The sequence below is a fragment of the Aulonocara stuartgranti genome (genome assembly GCF_965226115.1).
Source record: "Aulonocara stuartgranti genome assembly, chromosome: 10".
NCBI lineage: Eukaryota > Metazoa > Chordata > Actinopteri > Cichliformes > Cichlidae > Aulonocara > Aulonocara stuartgranti.
In genome coordinates, this window is record NC_138946.1 from 32,194,657 (window position 1) to 32,212,410 (window position 17,754).

Below are 17,754 nucleotides of genomic sequence, written 5' to 3' on the forward strand. Positions count from 1 at the left end.
CTCTAAACGTATCCACATAGCCAGCGTTATCTTGTGGCAACACAATAACATCAGCAGATAACAGCAATCAAAATCAACCAAATACTGAGTCACTGTTGAAACATTTGTGCTGTCAGGGGCTGGGTCTGACCCAGCATTTTGAGTGTGTTTTGTAAATTGTGTTTTCTTATAAATATATGTGTAGTTCTGGTGTTGCATTATTAGTTAGGTTTTAGATGAGTCTATTCTAGTTTAGGTCCATCTATGTCCTCTACTGTAAGTCTGTTCTGGTCTTCTCTGGGTGGTCTGTCATGTATTTCGTGCCTGTGTGTTTAATGTTGTCTCGTTTGTGCTCCCATGCCTACGTCTCTGTGTTTTTTGTTTTATTTTGAAAGTCTAGCGTTCCCTTCTTGAATGTGCTTACTTTTACACTTCCCCTGTGGTGTCATTATGTTCATTTGTGTCAGCTGTTTCCTCTTGTGTTTCCACTTGCCCTGATCGCCCCTTGTGTGTATTTAGTCTGTGTTCTATTCTGTCTTTGTCACAACGTCTGTGTTACCACGTCGAGTCATTGTTATCACAGTTATGATGTTTAGTCACAGTTATCTTATTTATGTTTCCCAGTACTGGTTACAGGTTAGCTGTCGCTCCTGTGTTCACCTTTTATCATGTTTACCGGCCTAAATAAAACAGTTTGCTTTTGGTCCAAGTCTGCTCCGCCTCCTTCTGTGTCCACACCTCTGTTTCACGCTCTCGCACAGTCGGCGCCCGTTGACAGTGACATGTGCATTTAAATTTGACTTTATTTTGGAATTGTTAATCCTTTTAACATGTCAGCTTGATGTTCCAACAACATTAGCCAAAAATTTTAATATGACACATAATCTATACACGTCCTTACATTCACATCATTTTTTTTCCACTTCAGCTGATTTATTGTCTTATTTGTGACATCATTATCATTTTCTTTATTTAAAGGAGACATGCGCACAAAAATAAAAGCAATGCAGGATAACAGCATAGCTGTTTTTTTAACTGGCAGACATTTCAGTAAAGGTAAGTACTATCATTAATGCATGCCTCTGGGCTAGCTGTCGTAGTTGTTGACTCTCGGTTAACCGCGATGATTAAATGGATGTTCCATAGCGCTTCAAATATGCAAATTCATGGATAATGGATTAAGTAAACAAATAGAAAACACACAAATGATATTATAATATGTGTAAGGTTTTATGGACAAGAAAAACTGGATAATAATTTGCATTGTCCAATCATGATGCTTTGGTTCTCTGGCAAGTCAAGTAAAACCTATTCAGTGTGGTGATATCAGAATCAGAAAGACTTTATTTATCCCCAAGGGGCAGTTAACATACAACAGAGCAGCATGACGTTGAAGATAAGGACAGGGCATAAACAGGCAATAAGAGTGAGATAATAAATACACAGAATATACAGTATATACGCAAATTACACAGATATGAGATATGATATGAGAGTAGTAGCGTCTCAAATTTGAACAGCTTTAACTGGAACTTTATCCAACTCAGGAACTGAAAGGAGTTCTTCTTCGTAGCATGGACAGTGTTATTCAGATACCATAGCAAGATTATGCTTAATGGAGTCATTCTAAAGAACTTTGAATTTAATCTTTGTAGCATCCGTTGTGATTTTAATTTTGCAGGATGTGATAGGAGTAGCTACTATGGCAGGAATGTTGATAAAAAAGCAGAATGAATACATAAGAATTTTGGGCCAGTTAGGACTGTTTTCCTACACTTTCCTGAGAAGCTTTATAAATAAGGGCTTTGGTGTTTCTTTGAAGAAACTTTCTGGAATACCATGCTGTGTACTGAAACACCTTCCTGTTCTTGTTGGGACAAGAGCACATAATTAACATGTGACCCATGCCACAGCTTTGCATACAGCACTGTATATCAGCAGCTGTGCATCTCAAACACATACTGACTTGCTGGGATACTTGACAGTTAAAGAAGATGCTCTGGTTTTATTTCCTGCCTCTTGTGATGTCCAGCCAAACTCTAATGATGGCTTTGCCTCTCTGGATAGCAGATCTGCCAAAGAAACCTCCTCCTGGACCATCTGCAGCTGACCAAGAGTTTGCAGAGGTATTGTGCATTTTTGGAAGGATATGATCCCTGTAACAAAAAAGAAAAAACAAAAGAGAAAAGAAGGCATGCTGCTATATTTGTAGGTCTTTGCACTGTGATATTGTTGTTTTATTCATAGAGGGGTTTAATCTGGAACCCCACTTTATTGTCTACTTCAAGTGCAATATTGACTGCTGCTTGTAGGAATTTGCTGTATGTGGGGCCTGGTCACTGTGTATTTCAAGGAGTAAAACATTATCAAACTGACATTTTGTGAAGAAAGTCAATAACCTAATTTCAGTGTGTATGGGTAGGACATGCAGTTATACCTGACTGACAATTTGTGCAGATTACACTATCAACACTTTTTTCAAGTAATACTATACTGTACATCTGTGCTCTACTATATATTTTTTAATATATTTTTTTCGTTAAGAAACTGTCGTTTTAGGTTGGAATTACAGACACTGGAAAATAAGAGTTAATATTGATAAATGGTCCTGCCTGGACTTGAATTTAAGTTTTTTTTTTATAAACTGCATAGAGTCGGCTTCATAAATATAATTAGATTATACTTTTAGATTATTGCACACAGTTAATTATTTTAATGACTTAAACCAACCAACTCTTCTCTCTCTCTTTTAATAAATAATAAGTTGTTAGAAATCTCTTTGATATAGTGACTTGATTGGATAACTAATTCATTTTTGGTTTGTCTTCTTCACCTTTGATGCCTCGCCTGAGGAAAAATGTGGTGCACTGATAATGATTCTTTATGAGGGTGCCCTGTGAATGCCTGTGAACCACTTCTGAAGAAAACATTGACTGCAAGATAACACAGCAGTCAGGAGACAGCAGCAGTGAATAAATAACACTGTTAGAACTCTTGTCATGTTCATGCTGAAGCTGATTTCAATAACAGAATTTTTACTATTTGATGAAGTGCATTTGAAAGTTTTACGCTTTATTTCAAACAAGCTTTAAAAGACATCTTTATCAAATCCTTTATGAACCATTTACTTACTACCAATTTTAAAGATAAATTTGATGTGTGCTCCTGGTGTCCTTCTATGGAGTTTTAATAATATTAATAACAATGATTCTACTGAGGGAGAGTATGAAACACAGCTACTTGTACACAGGTAAGTCTGAGTGTGTCTGATGTTGACACCTGCAGTTACATGAGTGCTAAAGTGTTTCTGCACGGTGCTATCATTAAAGGTCTGAGGACATTTCTGGAATTCTTACTGTAAAGTTACTTCAGGCCTGGTTGCGCATTTGTGTTCCTCCACAGCAACAATGGCAATGTGTGAACATTTGTACTTTATACAGTGCTATGGAAAAAAAGCATTTTCCCAGCCATCATTCCTTATTTTTTGTGTATTTGTCATATTTACATGTTTCAGATCATCAAATGAATTTTGATGTTAGACAAAAAAAATAACTGAATACAAAATGTAGTTTTTTAATGATAAACTCAGTTGTTAAAAATACAATACAGGTTGTTATACTCATAAATATTCATTGACTAGTGTGTAACTACCAGCAATACATTCTGAATTAACTCCTCCAGGAGTGGGCACCAGTTTGTGGAAGCCACCATGTTGCCCCACCATCTTGAATACAGTGGCAATGATTGACATCGTCATTCTTCCTAATCACATCCTATATATCTGGTTAGAGACTAGCCACATACTCCACATACAGTAATACCCCAAAGGTGGAGGAGAACAGAACTTCAACATATGAAGTGTATGGTTTATCAACTGAGAAGGGTCTGCTTCACCAAGTGACGCCACATTCTCACATCATATGAGAGTATATTTGCAAAGTTTCAGAGCACCGCAGTGTCAGATCCACTTCATAGAAAGTTTTGCTAACACTGGCTAGCAGCAGCTAAGGCGTGATGGGCAGGTGTGTTATAACTTTAAGTGTGTCAAAAATGCAAAAAAGGTAATGATGAAGGGGGGAAACACTTTTTCACAGCAAAGTAAAGATGTTTATTTCAACTGATTTACTTTAGCAATACCGGTTATTTTTCTTCAGGAATATCTGCGGCATTTCTATGGCTACCAGCCCAAGGCAGAAAGACAGAAGAGGACCACCGACATAAGTAAAGATGATGATTTGACAACCGGATCCTGTGATAAGAAGACAAAGGTGCAGGAGATGCAACGGTATTTTGGTTTGCTTCCAAGTGGAGAGCTCACAGAAGAGACTCTAGCAGTGATGAAGAAGCCACGCTGTGGACTGTCAGATGTGGAGCAAGTTGGAGAAACAGTTCGCTGGACGAAGAAGAGGATCAGCTACAGGTTAGAAACAATAAAACTGATTTCTGTAGTCAATATGGTAAATGCTACTTCACAAGATTAGCGTTCACAGCGTTAACTAGCTTAGCTGTTAACAAAGTACAGCTGAGGCTGATCAGAATGTTAGCCTCAAACATGAGTCTGATGCTGTTTTGGTTATAAATCTCAGTACTGGTTAAAAAATAGAGCAGGGTAATAAATGATCTACCAGGTTTCAGCTATGTTATGGCAGGAGACAGCAGATTGAAGTAGGGCTGAATGAATACCATGAATGACTGTTCAGAATTTTAAGGGTGTCAGTCTCTCAAAATAACATAAAAAGCATTCAAATTCAATGTGTCACATCAGTAAAGGTGAATCCATTTAATGGTGATTTTTATCATTAGAACAGTTAGCAAGAAACTCCCCATCCCAGCACTGAAGGCTCAGAAAGTCTTTAGAAGAGCATGGAAGCTTTGGTCCAACGTCACACCTCTGAAATTTCGCAACCGGATCATGACCGTGGCTGACATTGACATCTTTTTCTATAGTGGAGGTAAGCTTTAAAGACTGTTCTCCTCATCCATGTATAATAATGAAGCAGATGGTAAAGCGAGGCGTAAAGGATTTACTAAATAATAAAATAATAGCACCCTGTGTTGTTGCAGATCATAATGATAGTTCACCTTTTGATGGCAGAGGAGGAGTCCTGGCTCACGCCTTTATGCCTGGGCTTCACATTGGTGGAGATGTCCACTTTGATTCTGATGAAGACTGGAGTTTTAATTCTACCGGTATTACCAGGGCAAACCCCCCCAAAAAGCAACAATTTAAAAACATGTGTCACAAATTTTTCTCTGAACATGAAGCTAGACAGAATCAACGTGGTACCTGCATTCTTATGAACTTTTTGTAAGAAAGCAGCAGCAGGTGTGTTTTGTGTGTCATAATTGTTTGCTTATTGTCAAGATGCTGTATGACTGAAATACAGTGCACTTTACAGAAGTTACAGATTTGGTGGACTGAATGAGAACATTAATTTGACCTAACCTGGAGTGATTTAGTGAAACATGGGTGGGACTTTTGTGTTACAGCCTTCCTGCATCACACGAGTACTAACATGATGTGCGCTCCTGCTCCAGGTATCAACCTGTTTGCTGTGGCAATCCATGAATTTGGCCATGCGCTTGGCTTGTCCCACTCATCTGATCCTGGAGCTATCATGTACCCAGCATATAACTTTGACCCCAACTATGAGCCCCAGCTCTCCTTTGATGATGTCAAAAACATCCAAAAACTGTATGGTGAGTTGCTGCTGGATACTTTCGATGCTTGAGCTCAGAAATGTTGCTTACCATTAGCCGCAGTTTCATTACAAGATATTAAGCAAAGCCCGCTAGCCTCAGAATAACTTTGAAGTTTTAAAATGGAAAGTTTGTACATAAAATAATAATAATACTGACAAAAGAACAGCCACAAGAATTTTGGCTGGTTTTGCATTAAACATCCAATCCAGCAATAATTCAATAACAAGAGGTCATTTAGAAGAATTGAACATAATTTATTGAAATAGAGAAATGAATATATTTGGCGATTAGACTAGATGTTAGGACAGGACCCCCCCGGCTTGAATGGAGGTCTGAGTAATGTGTCTGTGATGGAGATGGGGAGGAGGTGGGTTGTAAGAAAGAGGGTCTAAAAGCAGAGGTTGATTGGCTCGAAGGAGGCAGGCAAGAAGATGATTGGATTAGATTAAGAACATGAATATTGAGATTGACAGTGTGGGAAAGCTGTAGACATGTAAACAACAGAAAAGAAGCTCATCACCCAGTAAAGCAGCCAGATCAGTGATTACAGATCTTCCTTAGTGAAATCACACATAAGCTTAATTTTGTTATGTGTAACAAAAACTTGCAGTGATATTGATTTGCTCAAAACCATTATAAACTGGCCACCATCAGTTATTTAATATCCGTTCATATCTTATATTTCAGATTATTCTGTTTCTTTTCAATAGTTTAAGTATTTTTTAATCCTCATTATTATTATTATTGTTATTAGTTTTAGACATTATTAGACAATTACAACAATTGTTTTATTTTGTTTTCTTATAAGATTAAATACAATTTGGTTAAAGAACAACGGATTGAAATCATTATGGCAAAATGACGTCATGGTGTAAAACATATGACAGAAACAGTAAAACAAACATTTCAAGTAATTTTCTTTTTATTCTTGTTTCCTTTTTCTTTGTTTTCTTTCTTCCTTTAAAAAAAGATATTTACAATATTTTATTTTCAGGGGTAATCAAGTGTCCTTTTCTATTCCTCTCTGCTGTGTACAGGAGTCAATCCCAATTTTACTTCACTGACCTCAAAAAGGCCTCCTCCAAAAACACCTACAAAATGTGATCCGTATTTGTCCTTTGATGCAGTAACAGAACTACAACAGGAAGTTTTGTTTTTCAAAGACAGGTATGTAAATCTGTGCAGTCTTGGACATAATTCTCTCAGTGTGTCTCTTTGGTCCGAGGATTACAGGAAAACTGAACTGAAAAACTGAATATTCATTTGAGATAGCCTTCCTGCTTTTCAGGTTTATGTGGCGCAAACATCCTGAATTTGAGGAAACGCGTGTCTCCTTGATTAGCAGTCTTTGGCCAGACACTGTACCGGCCAACTTGGATGCCGTTTACGAGAATACGTGGGAAAATGTTGTTGTGTTTTTTAAAGGTAAAGACACAAAAAGGGGTAAAAAAAAATCTACAAACCCATCGGTTTAGTGTCTGGCAGTAGATTAAAATACATGTGTACATGTGTTATTATAGTGTTTTTGTTTCAGGTAATCAGTACTGGATGCTGAGGCAGTTAAAGCTTGAGGAAGGATTCCCTAGAAGCATCTCAACCTTGGGCTTCCCTTCCAGAATAAAATCTGTAGATGCTGCTCTTCACTTCAGAGATGAGGGCTATACTGTGTTCTTCACTGGTGATGAGTGTTGGAGGTATGTAAGATCATAAAGCTCTTTAGTCCGGTTTTCAGTCTTTATGCTGACCACCTACCTACTTCAAAACGTGAAAGATCACCATACCTAAAATAGTTAAAAACAATATACAGCCACGAACAAAAGTTTAAGACCACTTGTAAAATGGCAAAAAATCATATTTTGCACAGTTGGATCTTAATAAGGCTCCTAGTGGAGCTTCAGCATGCAGCAAGAAGAAATGGGAGTGAGACAAAACATTTTTTGAGCGTGTAATTTATTGAAAACAACGCTTAAACTGAAATATGCAAAGTATGATTTTTTTTGTCATTTCACAAGTGGTCTTAAACTTTTGATCGTGGCTGTAGCAAGACTTGTCTGATCTTTAACCATTTCATTTAATCTTTACTGACTGATGTAGATGGAGAGGTGTGAGACATGTTTATGTACTGGAATCACCTTTATGCAATGAGATGACAGGAAACTATTTCCACTGTTGGCATCTTACATAGATGGGTGTTCCTGATAGTAGATGAAAGAGCAATCAGATATATGAGATCCAGACTGTCCTCTTCTGTTGAAAACTTTAAAAAAAATAAGTAAAATTTACTTTAAAGAATTTTGTATGGCTATGTGTGAGTGCTGTTATTATTTCACACATAGAAACAGAACATCATTGCGTGAGAACCAGTCTAAACCAGACAGGCTTCCTGCTTACGCTTTGATGTAATACAAAATTACACATCTCTAGTACAAGTGGTTGCAGAATCAACTGTTGTCACCAACTTGACTATTTGTCATCAAAACGGTGCTTTAAGTAAAGTAGTCATGTAGTTTATCACACTTCCCATGGAAATGTTGTCATCCATAAACAAGAAAATACTGACATTAATCTCTGCTTTTCTAAAATAACTATTATATTTTATTATTATATGTGATAATGTAGATACAACGAGGAACAAAGGTTGATGGAGGGATCACCAATGTCTGTTGAGGAGCAGTGGCCAGAGATCCCAACGCCTATAGATGCTGCTGTCTTCTATGATGGTACTTACATCACTTTTCTTTTAGAGCCCTTTAAAATGTCAATTTCTCATAAAAAGAAATTCAATCCAACAAAATTTACAGTACATTTACACTAACACTTCATAGTTTTCTGCTCCTTTGCTGTTTGACTCTCAGATTAATAGAATATCTTCACTAACTGTGATTGGAAAATACTTGCATATAGACATAGAGTAAAATGTAAGGTATAAAGGTTTATAACCAAGGCAGTACTATCCAAGGTACTTAAACCTTTTCATTATGAATACTTTTGAATGCACTGTACACAGACAGTCCTTGCCCCATACAGCAAACACAGTTTGCCACAATACATTTTAAGTTTCAAATTCTAAATGAATATTGATTTCCCCACAGGATCTGTGCACTTCTTCAAAGGAAACTTGGACTACAAATACGACTCCAACTTCAAACGTGTGCACTCCATCAGTCGTGTTAATGAGCTGCTGGAATGTGAAGTGAAGGAAGGCAATGAAACAGTGACAGAGAGGAGATAAGTGAAGTAATGCTTTCCTTGGAGCTTGACGGTGCTGTGCATGCGTACACAAACTTTTACGTCCAGTAATAACCACAATGTATCGAACAGAAAATAGAGAAGTGGTTAGTGTGTGGTTAGTCTTACCTCAGTGTGTAATACAGTGATGTAACATTGGAATTTGTACAGTTTTCATGATTTGAAATGTGTGTTTTAATCTATTTTTGCTGCTAATTTTAATTTTTAAATCTCTCTATACAAACATCAACATGTGATATAGAGCTATTCAGCCAAACGTAACATTTATTTTAAGCTCGTGTCGTTCCATCAGAGGGATTTATTTTTTACTTAGCAAAGAAAATTTGATATTTTCCTGATTAAAAAACATCTTTGCTTTTATGTTGAAACATATTCACTGTGTGTGTGTGCGTGCGTGCGTGCGTGCGTGCGTGCGTGCGTGCGTGCGTGCGTGCGTGCGTGCGTGTGTGTGTGTGTGTGTCTTTTTACTGCTGTTGCCTAATTTACCTGAGGCTGAACATTACTTTATAAAGTCAAAACTCTTCATCCCTGTGTCCAGTATTGTGTAACACTGACAGAAATGTAGTTTTTCTATAACACTGACACAAAGTGTTTGGGGATAATTACAGGTAAGGTGGAAAACACCCACCTGCAGTCGACTCACAGAAAAAAAAAGTTTCAGTTTCCAAAACTTTGTGCGGTTGGGCACTATTGAATGTGTAGAATAAACTGACTTGAATTTTTTTATAATAGAAATGTTGACAATGTCATGACCAATTCCTGGCAAAATACTTCTTTTCATTTGGAATCATGTTGGATCGTGCAAAAACCAAAGTGTTCATAATAAAAAAAACACTTTCAATTCCTCTATTGAGTCTTTGACAGAATATTAAATTTATGTTAACACATCCATTACAAGAAAACACAGGTGAAAGTGTTTAATGTGACAAGAACATCTAACTGTGATAACTGTTCTGAGCTTATTAAGTCCAGATACCAAATACCATGTGTGAATGTGTGTGTGAATGTGTGTGTGAATATGTGTGTGAATGGGTGAATGACTGAATGTAGTGTAAAGGGCTTTGGGGTCCTTAGGGACTAAGTAAAGCGCTATACAAATACAGGCCATTTACCACTGAGAAAATAATTTTTAAATAATTACAGCTAAGAATTAAACTAGCTCTGGAAACTAAATTACAATAAAGTGATAAAAATAGTAATAATTCTGGAACAAATACACACAAAGAAAATCCTCAAATATGTTTAAATCTGCTTTAAATCAGCTATAAAGTCAATTCTGCACAAGAGCTTGAAAATAGGAATAGTTTTTACCCTCTACACCACAGACTTCAGCCACTGCACAGAGACCTGCCATCTTCAGAAGTTTTCTGATGACTCTGCGGTGGTTGGATGCATCAGCAGGGATGATGAGACAGAGTACCGGGCTGTGGTCGACTCCTTTGTCACGTGGTGTGAGCAGAATCATCTGCAGCTCAACGTGGCAAAGACCAAGGAACTGATCGTGGACTTCAGGAAGACCAGGAAACACTTGACCCCTGTTTCAATCCAGGGGGTCAGTGTTGACATTGTGGAGGACTATAAATACCTTGGAGTACACATTGACAATAAACTGGACTGGGCTAAAAACACCACAGCACTTTACAGGAAGGGCCAGAGTCGTCTCTATTTTTTGAGGCGACTGAGGTCCTTCAACATCTGCCAGAAAATGCTGAGGATTTTCTATGAGTCTGTTGTGGCCAGTGCGATCCTCTATGCTGTTGCATGCTGGGGGAGCAGGCTGAGGGTCGCAGATGCCAACAGACTTAATAAACTGATCCGTAAGGCCAGCAATGTTGTGGGGATGGAGCTGGACTCCCTCAAGGTGGTGTCGGAGAGGCGGATGCTGTCCAAGATAAAGACAATGTTGGATAACACCTCCCACCCACTCCATGACATGCTGGTCAGTCACAGGAGCTCGTTCAGTGAGAGACTGAGATTACCGAAAAGCACCACTGAACGACACAGGAAATCATTCCTGCCTGTGGCCATCTCCCTGTACAACGCATCCACTTAACACACTGTTTGCTGCTACAACTACACATGTTTCTTTTCCAACTATTTATTTATGAGTGACTTATGTATGTATGTATGTATATATATGTATATATTGTACTATTCTTAGTTAGCGTATTGTCTGTCTTGTCTTAATGTTGGTTTAAAATGGAGCACTGTAACAAAAAATTATTTCCCCCAGGGATCAATAAAGTATTCTGATTCTGATTCTGATTCTGATTTTAATTTTATTTCTAGAACTTTCATAAAGTTGAAAGCTGAGCTTCTGTGAGCTTCATAAAATCATTAAATCAATTTGATTTTCTTCACACTGTGGGATATGGAAGTCAGATCTGAATAAAAATCAAATGAACTAAAATCTGATAATTACATATTTGGGGCTGTTCTAATTATCTCATGAACAATTTCCTCTGCAAACTGCAACAATGATTCAACATCAGTGTTTTGGGGGTTTTTGTACATGTAACACCGTCATGAGCAATCAAAGCCAGAGTTCCCCTCTTCACCATAAAAGGAGCATTTCGTTAGTCACTGACGGCAGGTAGTTACTCAACACATCCAAACTCCAGCCTATATAACAGCTTCTCACAGCACTGAGACACAAGTTGCACACAACGAGGAAGCATGAAGACTTTGACTCTGAGCATTCTGCTTGGCCTGGCAGTGGCAGTTTACTGCATGCCAGTATCTCAGATTACTGGGCAAGATGAAAGTTTTGCAAAGGTATGTGTACTTGGCTGTTTTTTATTTTTTGGCATAGGCTAGAGTGGACAAACGTTGTGATTATTTTAATTGTCCATCCCATGTTGTTATTTGTCTTGTTTCTTGAGCTTAAACATGCTGACAGATATTTGAGTGTAAAGCTCTGAATATTTCTCTCTTCCAGAACTACCTGAAGAAATTCTTCAACCTCACAGAGGAGGAGGGTCCAGCTGTCAGAAGGGGCATCAGCCCGCTGAACAAGAAGCTGGCTGAGATGCAGAGATTCTTTGGTCTCCAGATCACCGGGTCTCTGGATGCTGACACTTTGGCCATGATGAAGAAGCCCCGCTGTGGGGTTCCCGATGAACAGGTCGCTCGTTTCTCCACTTTTGATAACAACGCTAAATGGCAGAAAAACAGCCTCACATACAGGTGAATGATCTAAAGACACAACATAACACACAACGTGAGAAAATGTGACCACACTAATGATTTTCTTGGATATTGTTGTGCTCTGCAGGATAGAGAACTACACACCTGACATGTCTGTGGCAGAGGTGGATGACTCCATAAACAAAGCTCTGCAGGTGTGGGCCAAAGTCACTCCACTGAGGTTCACAAGGATCTACAGCGGCATTGCTGATATTATGATCTCCTTTGGTCGCCGGGGTGAGTCTAAAAACACACTAAGTAATATAATCACTGAACGTTTTTATTGTATTATTGCACAAGACAGGATCATCCCACCTATCAGTCAGGAACACTAAGCTTTTTTAGTGTCTGTGTTTTGTTTGGCCAACCCTGAAACTACTATCTTCTAACAGCACATGGTGATTATTACCCCTTTGATGGCCCTGATGGCACTCTCGCCCACGCATTTGCTCCCGGTGATGGCATTGGAGGGGATGCCCATTTTGATGAAGATGAAACGTTCACGTTCCGCTCAAACACGGGTAAGTTTGTTTACTTTTATGAACTGTGGTGTCCAAATTATTACTCTGTAGTGTGCGACCTGAGTTATCCTTAGCTGTAACCAATTGTCATTCTGTGTTTTCTACTTCAGGCTACGTCCTCTTTATGGTTGCTGCCCATGAATTTGGTCACTCTCTGGGCTTGTCTCACTCCAATGACCCCGGTGCTCTCATGTACCCAGTGTACTCATACAGTAACCCTGACACCTATATTCTTCCCCGGGATGACGTTAATGGCATCCAGTCCCTCTATGGTGAGTGCTAAATTCTTTTTTTGGTTTTATTCAATTAAAAATATTTGAGTTGACCAAAATCTTAGAAGAGCCTGTGCATAAATAATTTTACAACTTACAACAGTGTGATATTTATTAAATTACCTCCAGGTCCAAATGAGGATATCATTGTACCTGGACCTACAGCCCCCACTACTCCTGATGCCTGTGATTCAACGATGGTTTTGGATGCTGTTGCCACACTGCGAGGAGAGATGCTCTTCTTCAAGGACAGGTATCACAAAATAAATGCATGAATACCTGAGCTACTGAGATTTGCTGACTGATCATTTACATTAATGTACATTTTCTGTGTGTCTTCACAGATTCTTCTGGCGCAACCACCCTCAGAGCAACACACCTCAGCAAACTCTCATCACAAATTTCTGGCCCGATGCCCCTGTTGACATTGATGCTGCTTATGAGAGCCAACAATCAGACCGTGTCTTACTTTTTAAAGGTATGCTTTCTCAGTGTCCACCTAATGCAGCACTCCTTTGAAGTCAGCATTTTTGTGCCTTTACATAGCTTTACTATAAAGTCTACTTCTTATTTGTTCACAGGTCAGCAGGTGTGGGCTTTCAGCGGCTATGATCTTGTAAGTGGCTATCCTAAATCAATATCCAGCTTTGGTCTGCCTAAAAAAGTGAAGAAAGTTGATGCGGCCCTCTATGACGAACAAAGTGGGAAGACTCTGTTCTTTGTAGGCAGTGAATACTACAGGTGTGTTCCACTAAGACCTGAGAAAATTAGGCAACTGATTTTCATACAGCAGCTTACAAGTTGTATTACAAATGTTAGATGAATCTAAATACATTTTTCTTTTCCCAGTTATAATGAGGCCACAAAGAAGATGGATAAGGGATTCCCCAAACAGGTGGATGAGACCTTCTTGGGAATGACCTCCAAAGTGACTGCAGCTCTGCAGCAAGGAGGTGAGCAGCAATTCAGGCTTGAAGACCACTGAAACGAGACAATGATTTCTGTTTTTGATATTTCTGTTTTTATCTTTTGAGTTTACATGTAATGAATGATTGCTATTTTAACATGTTTAAAAATCCCTCTGGTCTGTTATGCAGCACTAACATGTAGCATCTCTGTTCTGCAGGGTACACCTACCTCTACAGTGGACCACAAATGTTTGAGTACGCCATGTGGAGCGGGAGGCTGTACCGTGTGCTGAGGAACAGCTACTTCTTGCCCTGCACCAAATACTAGAAAAGATTTTGAATGCTAAGGCACAGTAAAAAAAAAGAAAAGAAAGAAGAGTAACTGTGTCAATATATTTTTGGATATTTAATTTTATTGTTAAAAAGTTAACAGCAGCGTATGTACTTAATACTGTTATTGTTATGTTAACTTTATTAAGCTTTACCATAACTTTTTATTTTGTTTTATTTATGTCACACTCATTATTTAATTTTTCCGTTCGCTAATTGTTGTTGTTGTGTTTTGACCTATTTATGTACACAAAAGGTCAAATGGAGTACAGTAAAAATAAATTGACATCATCAATAAGCACATTTTAAATGTGTTACTGTTGTGTTACAATGTTACAACCATAGGTGGATAAAGTACACACACTGGTAACTCAAGTATAAGTACAGATCTTCCTGCAAAAGTTGAAGAACTGCTTCTTTACTCAAGTAATAGTATCGTATTTTTCGGACCATAAAGCGCACCGGATTATAAGGTGCATTAAGCAAACAAAGCAGTCATATAAGTCAAACTTTACTCAACTCATTCTTCTTGCTTCCTCCACTTCCGTACCATTGAATCATTAATACTGAATTCTGTCGCAGCTGCTCTATTCCCGTGTTGTTGCAGTATATTAATGACTAACCTCGTATTGTGGATGGATTATCTCAGTTGTTCTCCTGACTGAAGTTTGGTCCGTTTACAGCATTCTGCCATGCCATTGCATTTGTCCCTAACCATCAGGAACCCTCACGTTAACTTTTATCGAGTGGAAAAAAGTTAGCGTTCATCCTCCAGCTTCACTGTGTTTATGTTATGCTAACATAGCTGTGTCGCTAGCGATCATGTTGCACATCATTATATACCAGCTAGCCCAACTTCAGTAACCCTACAAACGCCACTGCTGTTTAGTTTTCTGTCTTCATTTATGTTTGAAGTGATAGCAGAGCTGTACGTTTGAATTTTTTCAGAAATCTCTCATTCAGAACATGCTATATCATGTTTAGGTGGAAGCTAGCGAGCTAACTTCCTGCTAACTTCTAACTCCATTAAATTTACTAAATTCTGTTTTCATGGATGCCTGGATGTTAAACTTAATTGTTACACCTGGTAAAGCAGCAACACTGATCATTTTATTAAAGATGAAAGAATTTAGACAGTTTTTAACTCTCACTGATGCCGCAGTGTTTGTTTGACTTTGGGACCTGAAATGGACGGAGTTTAGGACCCAGATTACTCTGCGAGGCTCCTGACTACAGTAGTCATAATGCTCCGACAATCCATTAAGCCTGTGGCTTCGTAGTTTAGCAAAGTCGTACTAAAATGTTTTTTGACAGATTTTTGAGCGCTTTGTACCACATAAAATCAGTTTGAGGTCAGTAAGCACAACCAGAATTCATACATAAGGCGCACCGGATTATACGGAGCCCCGCAGGGGACATGGGAGAAAAAAAAAAATTAAGACGGACTTTTGCGAGATCTCGCAAAACAAACTCAGGATCTCGCAAAAGTTTTGCGAGATCTCGCCAAAGTTTTAGCCGCATTCTTCGGAGGCCGCCAGCTCGAAGCCAACCAACTACATTCACGCCTCAAAATATCTTAAAAGTGTATTTTGTGACCCAGAAAGAGTAATATTACAACTAAGTAGCTGCCGCCATTGTTGGAATTCAACTTTTGTGAGATCTCGCAAAAGTTTTGCGAGATCCCGAGTTTGTTTTGCGAGATCTCGCAAAAGTCCGTCTTAATCTTTTTTTTCTCCCATGTCCCCTGCGGGGCTCCGTAGGATTATATGGTGCACTGTCGATTTAAAAAAATAAAAAATAAAAAATTAAAGGACTTTAAATGGTAAATGGACTGGTTCTTATATAGCGCTTTTCTACTCTCACTGAGTACTCAAAGTGCTTTCTACATCTGGTGCATTCACCCGATCATACCCATTCACACAAGCACATTATCTAAGGTTTTTAGTGCTTCTATCTGACATTCACTCGAATTCACACTCCAATGGATGCATCAGGGGGCAACATGGGGTTAGTATCTTGCCCAAAGATATTTGGCATGTAGACTGGAGGAGCCTGGGATCAAACCACCAACCCTCTGGTGAGTAAATGACCCGTGATTTTTAGCTAACTGAAACACAGTTGGTCATATTATAATAAAATTCCACAACAGAAAAGAATACAATTTGTATTTTAACTTGGAATTAAATTCTTAGGAATGTAGGGTAGCAGAACAAGTAGAATAAAAGTAAAATACAAGAGATAAATGATTCTAAAAAAAGCCTGCACTAGAGTGCCTCTTTTGTTCAAGCAGCCTTTGAATAACACAACGTTAGCATACTTTGTTTTGTTTTAAATGTTGCTTCACAATATGCAAAAACAGAACTTCAGCAGTGACAGCACAGTGATATAGTGGTTAGAGCTATTGCCTCACAGCAAGAAGGTTATATTTTTAAATCCATCCTGGGATCTTTTCCCTTTGTAGGTACTTCAGATTTCTCCCAACAGCCCAAAGACATGCATGTAGTTGGGTTAATTGGTGATGCTAAATAGGTATGAATGACTCTGGTGAAGCCTGACACTGGACTAGATAAGTAGACAAAATACAGCAGCTGCACCTTCGACTTACAGATATATGTAGCAAACTACACTGAAAGAGTTGGTGTTTATAGATGCACAGTGACAGGAAACAACTCACCTCAAATATCTTAAACCTAAAGTAATGAGCTGTTTTGATAATGCAGTTATACAAATAGAGATATTTCTGTAAAAATGTAGGAAGTGATAGTCAGAAAATAAAGAAAAATGGTAATAGTAAAACTATCTGCGAGTTTTACACCTGAAACTATTACAGCTTTGTGCTAATGGATAATGGTGACTAGCATATTCTTATGCTTAATATTTAACGTATATAAAAAATAAAATAATTATCACATTTAACCCTATAGCTTTAGCTAGTACACAAGCATGCTAACGCTTGCTAATTTGCACAAAACACAAATGATATGTCAGCATTTTGATGTGATGAGGGAAGGTCACAGGATCACCAAAAATATTACAAGTCATTCTGAGTACTTTTATTCGAATTAAGTTCTAATTATTTCATAATGGAAGTGGCTGAACTACAGTAAAATCATATAAAAAATATCATATTAACTATTGAGAGAAAAATTCAGAAAATATCAGCTTTGATTTTGAATACCGTGATCATTAGTTCATTGGTCTCAGCTTACATAGTTCACAAGTAAAAACAAAGATTTATCAAAGATTTCTAGTTCTTAGGTTTTGTTCCTGTGCCCCTGATGTTAAGTGTAGGTTTAATTCTGTCATGTTTATTTTCTTGCTCCCTAGTTGTGTCTCATGTCGCAGTTTGTTACTCCTGTCCCTGTGCGCCGTGTTTGTCCTATTCAGTGTCAAGAGCGTGCCTCTGCGCCTGTCGTGTGTTTCCTCTTTTATTTTGATAGTCCCTGTCCTGTGTGCAGTGTGTCTGATTTTGCTTCCCTTGTCTCATTAGGTCTTATTTGTCCCAGCTGTGTTGCCACCTGTTCCCAATCGTCTCATTGTCCTGCTTGTGTATTTAAGTCCTTTGTTTCTCTGTTAGTTGTTCCATTGTACCCTTACTGTGCTGTG

At 38.3% G+C, this 17,754-nt stretch overlaps 1 protein-coding gene, 1 long non-coding RNA gene and 1 pseudogene across 3 annotated transcripts; 2 read left to right on the forward strand and 1 right to left on the reverse strand.

The window, feature by feature from the left end:
- The first annotated feature begins 1,973 nt into the window (after positions 1–1,973).
- On the forward strand, positions 1,974–8,914 carry LOC309716102 (matrix metalloproteinase-18-like; annotated as a pseudogene). Its single transcript, XR_014280704.1, has 9 exons — positions 1,974–2,105; positions 4,134–4,399; positions 4,783–4,931; positions 5,044–5,169; positions 5,518–5,679; positions 6,720–7,107; positions 7,217–7,376; positions 8,302–8,402; positions 8,775–8,914. The product of XR_014280704.1 is annotated as a matrix metalloproteinase-18-like (transcript).
- Positions 8,915–11,478: 2,564 nt separating this feature from the next.
- LOC309715185 (collagenase 3-like) lies at positions 11,479–14,458 on the forward strand. Its single transcript, XM_082548081.1, has 10 exons — positions 11,479–11,706; positions 11,870–12,117; positions 12,206–12,354; positions 12,510–12,638; positions 12,749–12,910; positions 13,040–13,163; positions 13,255–13,388; positions 13,492–13,651; positions 13,760–13,863; positions 14,037–14,458. Exons 1-10 carry the CDS (start codon positions 11,608–11,610, stop codon positions 14,144–14,146), a joined length of 1,419 nt encoding a protein of 472 aa, XP_082404207.1. The 5' UTR covers positions 11,479–11,607; the 3' UTR covers positions 14,147–14,458.
- LOC309715186 lies at positions 14,049–15,425 on the reverse strand. Its single transcript, XR_014279162.1, has 2 exons — positions 14,772–15,425; positions 14,049–14,161 (listed from the first exon to the last, which is right to left on the reverse strand). It is a non-coding gene; the product is annotated as an uncharacterized lncRNA (long non-coding RNA).
- Between the last annotated feature and the right edge of the window lie 2,329 nt (positions 15,426–17,754).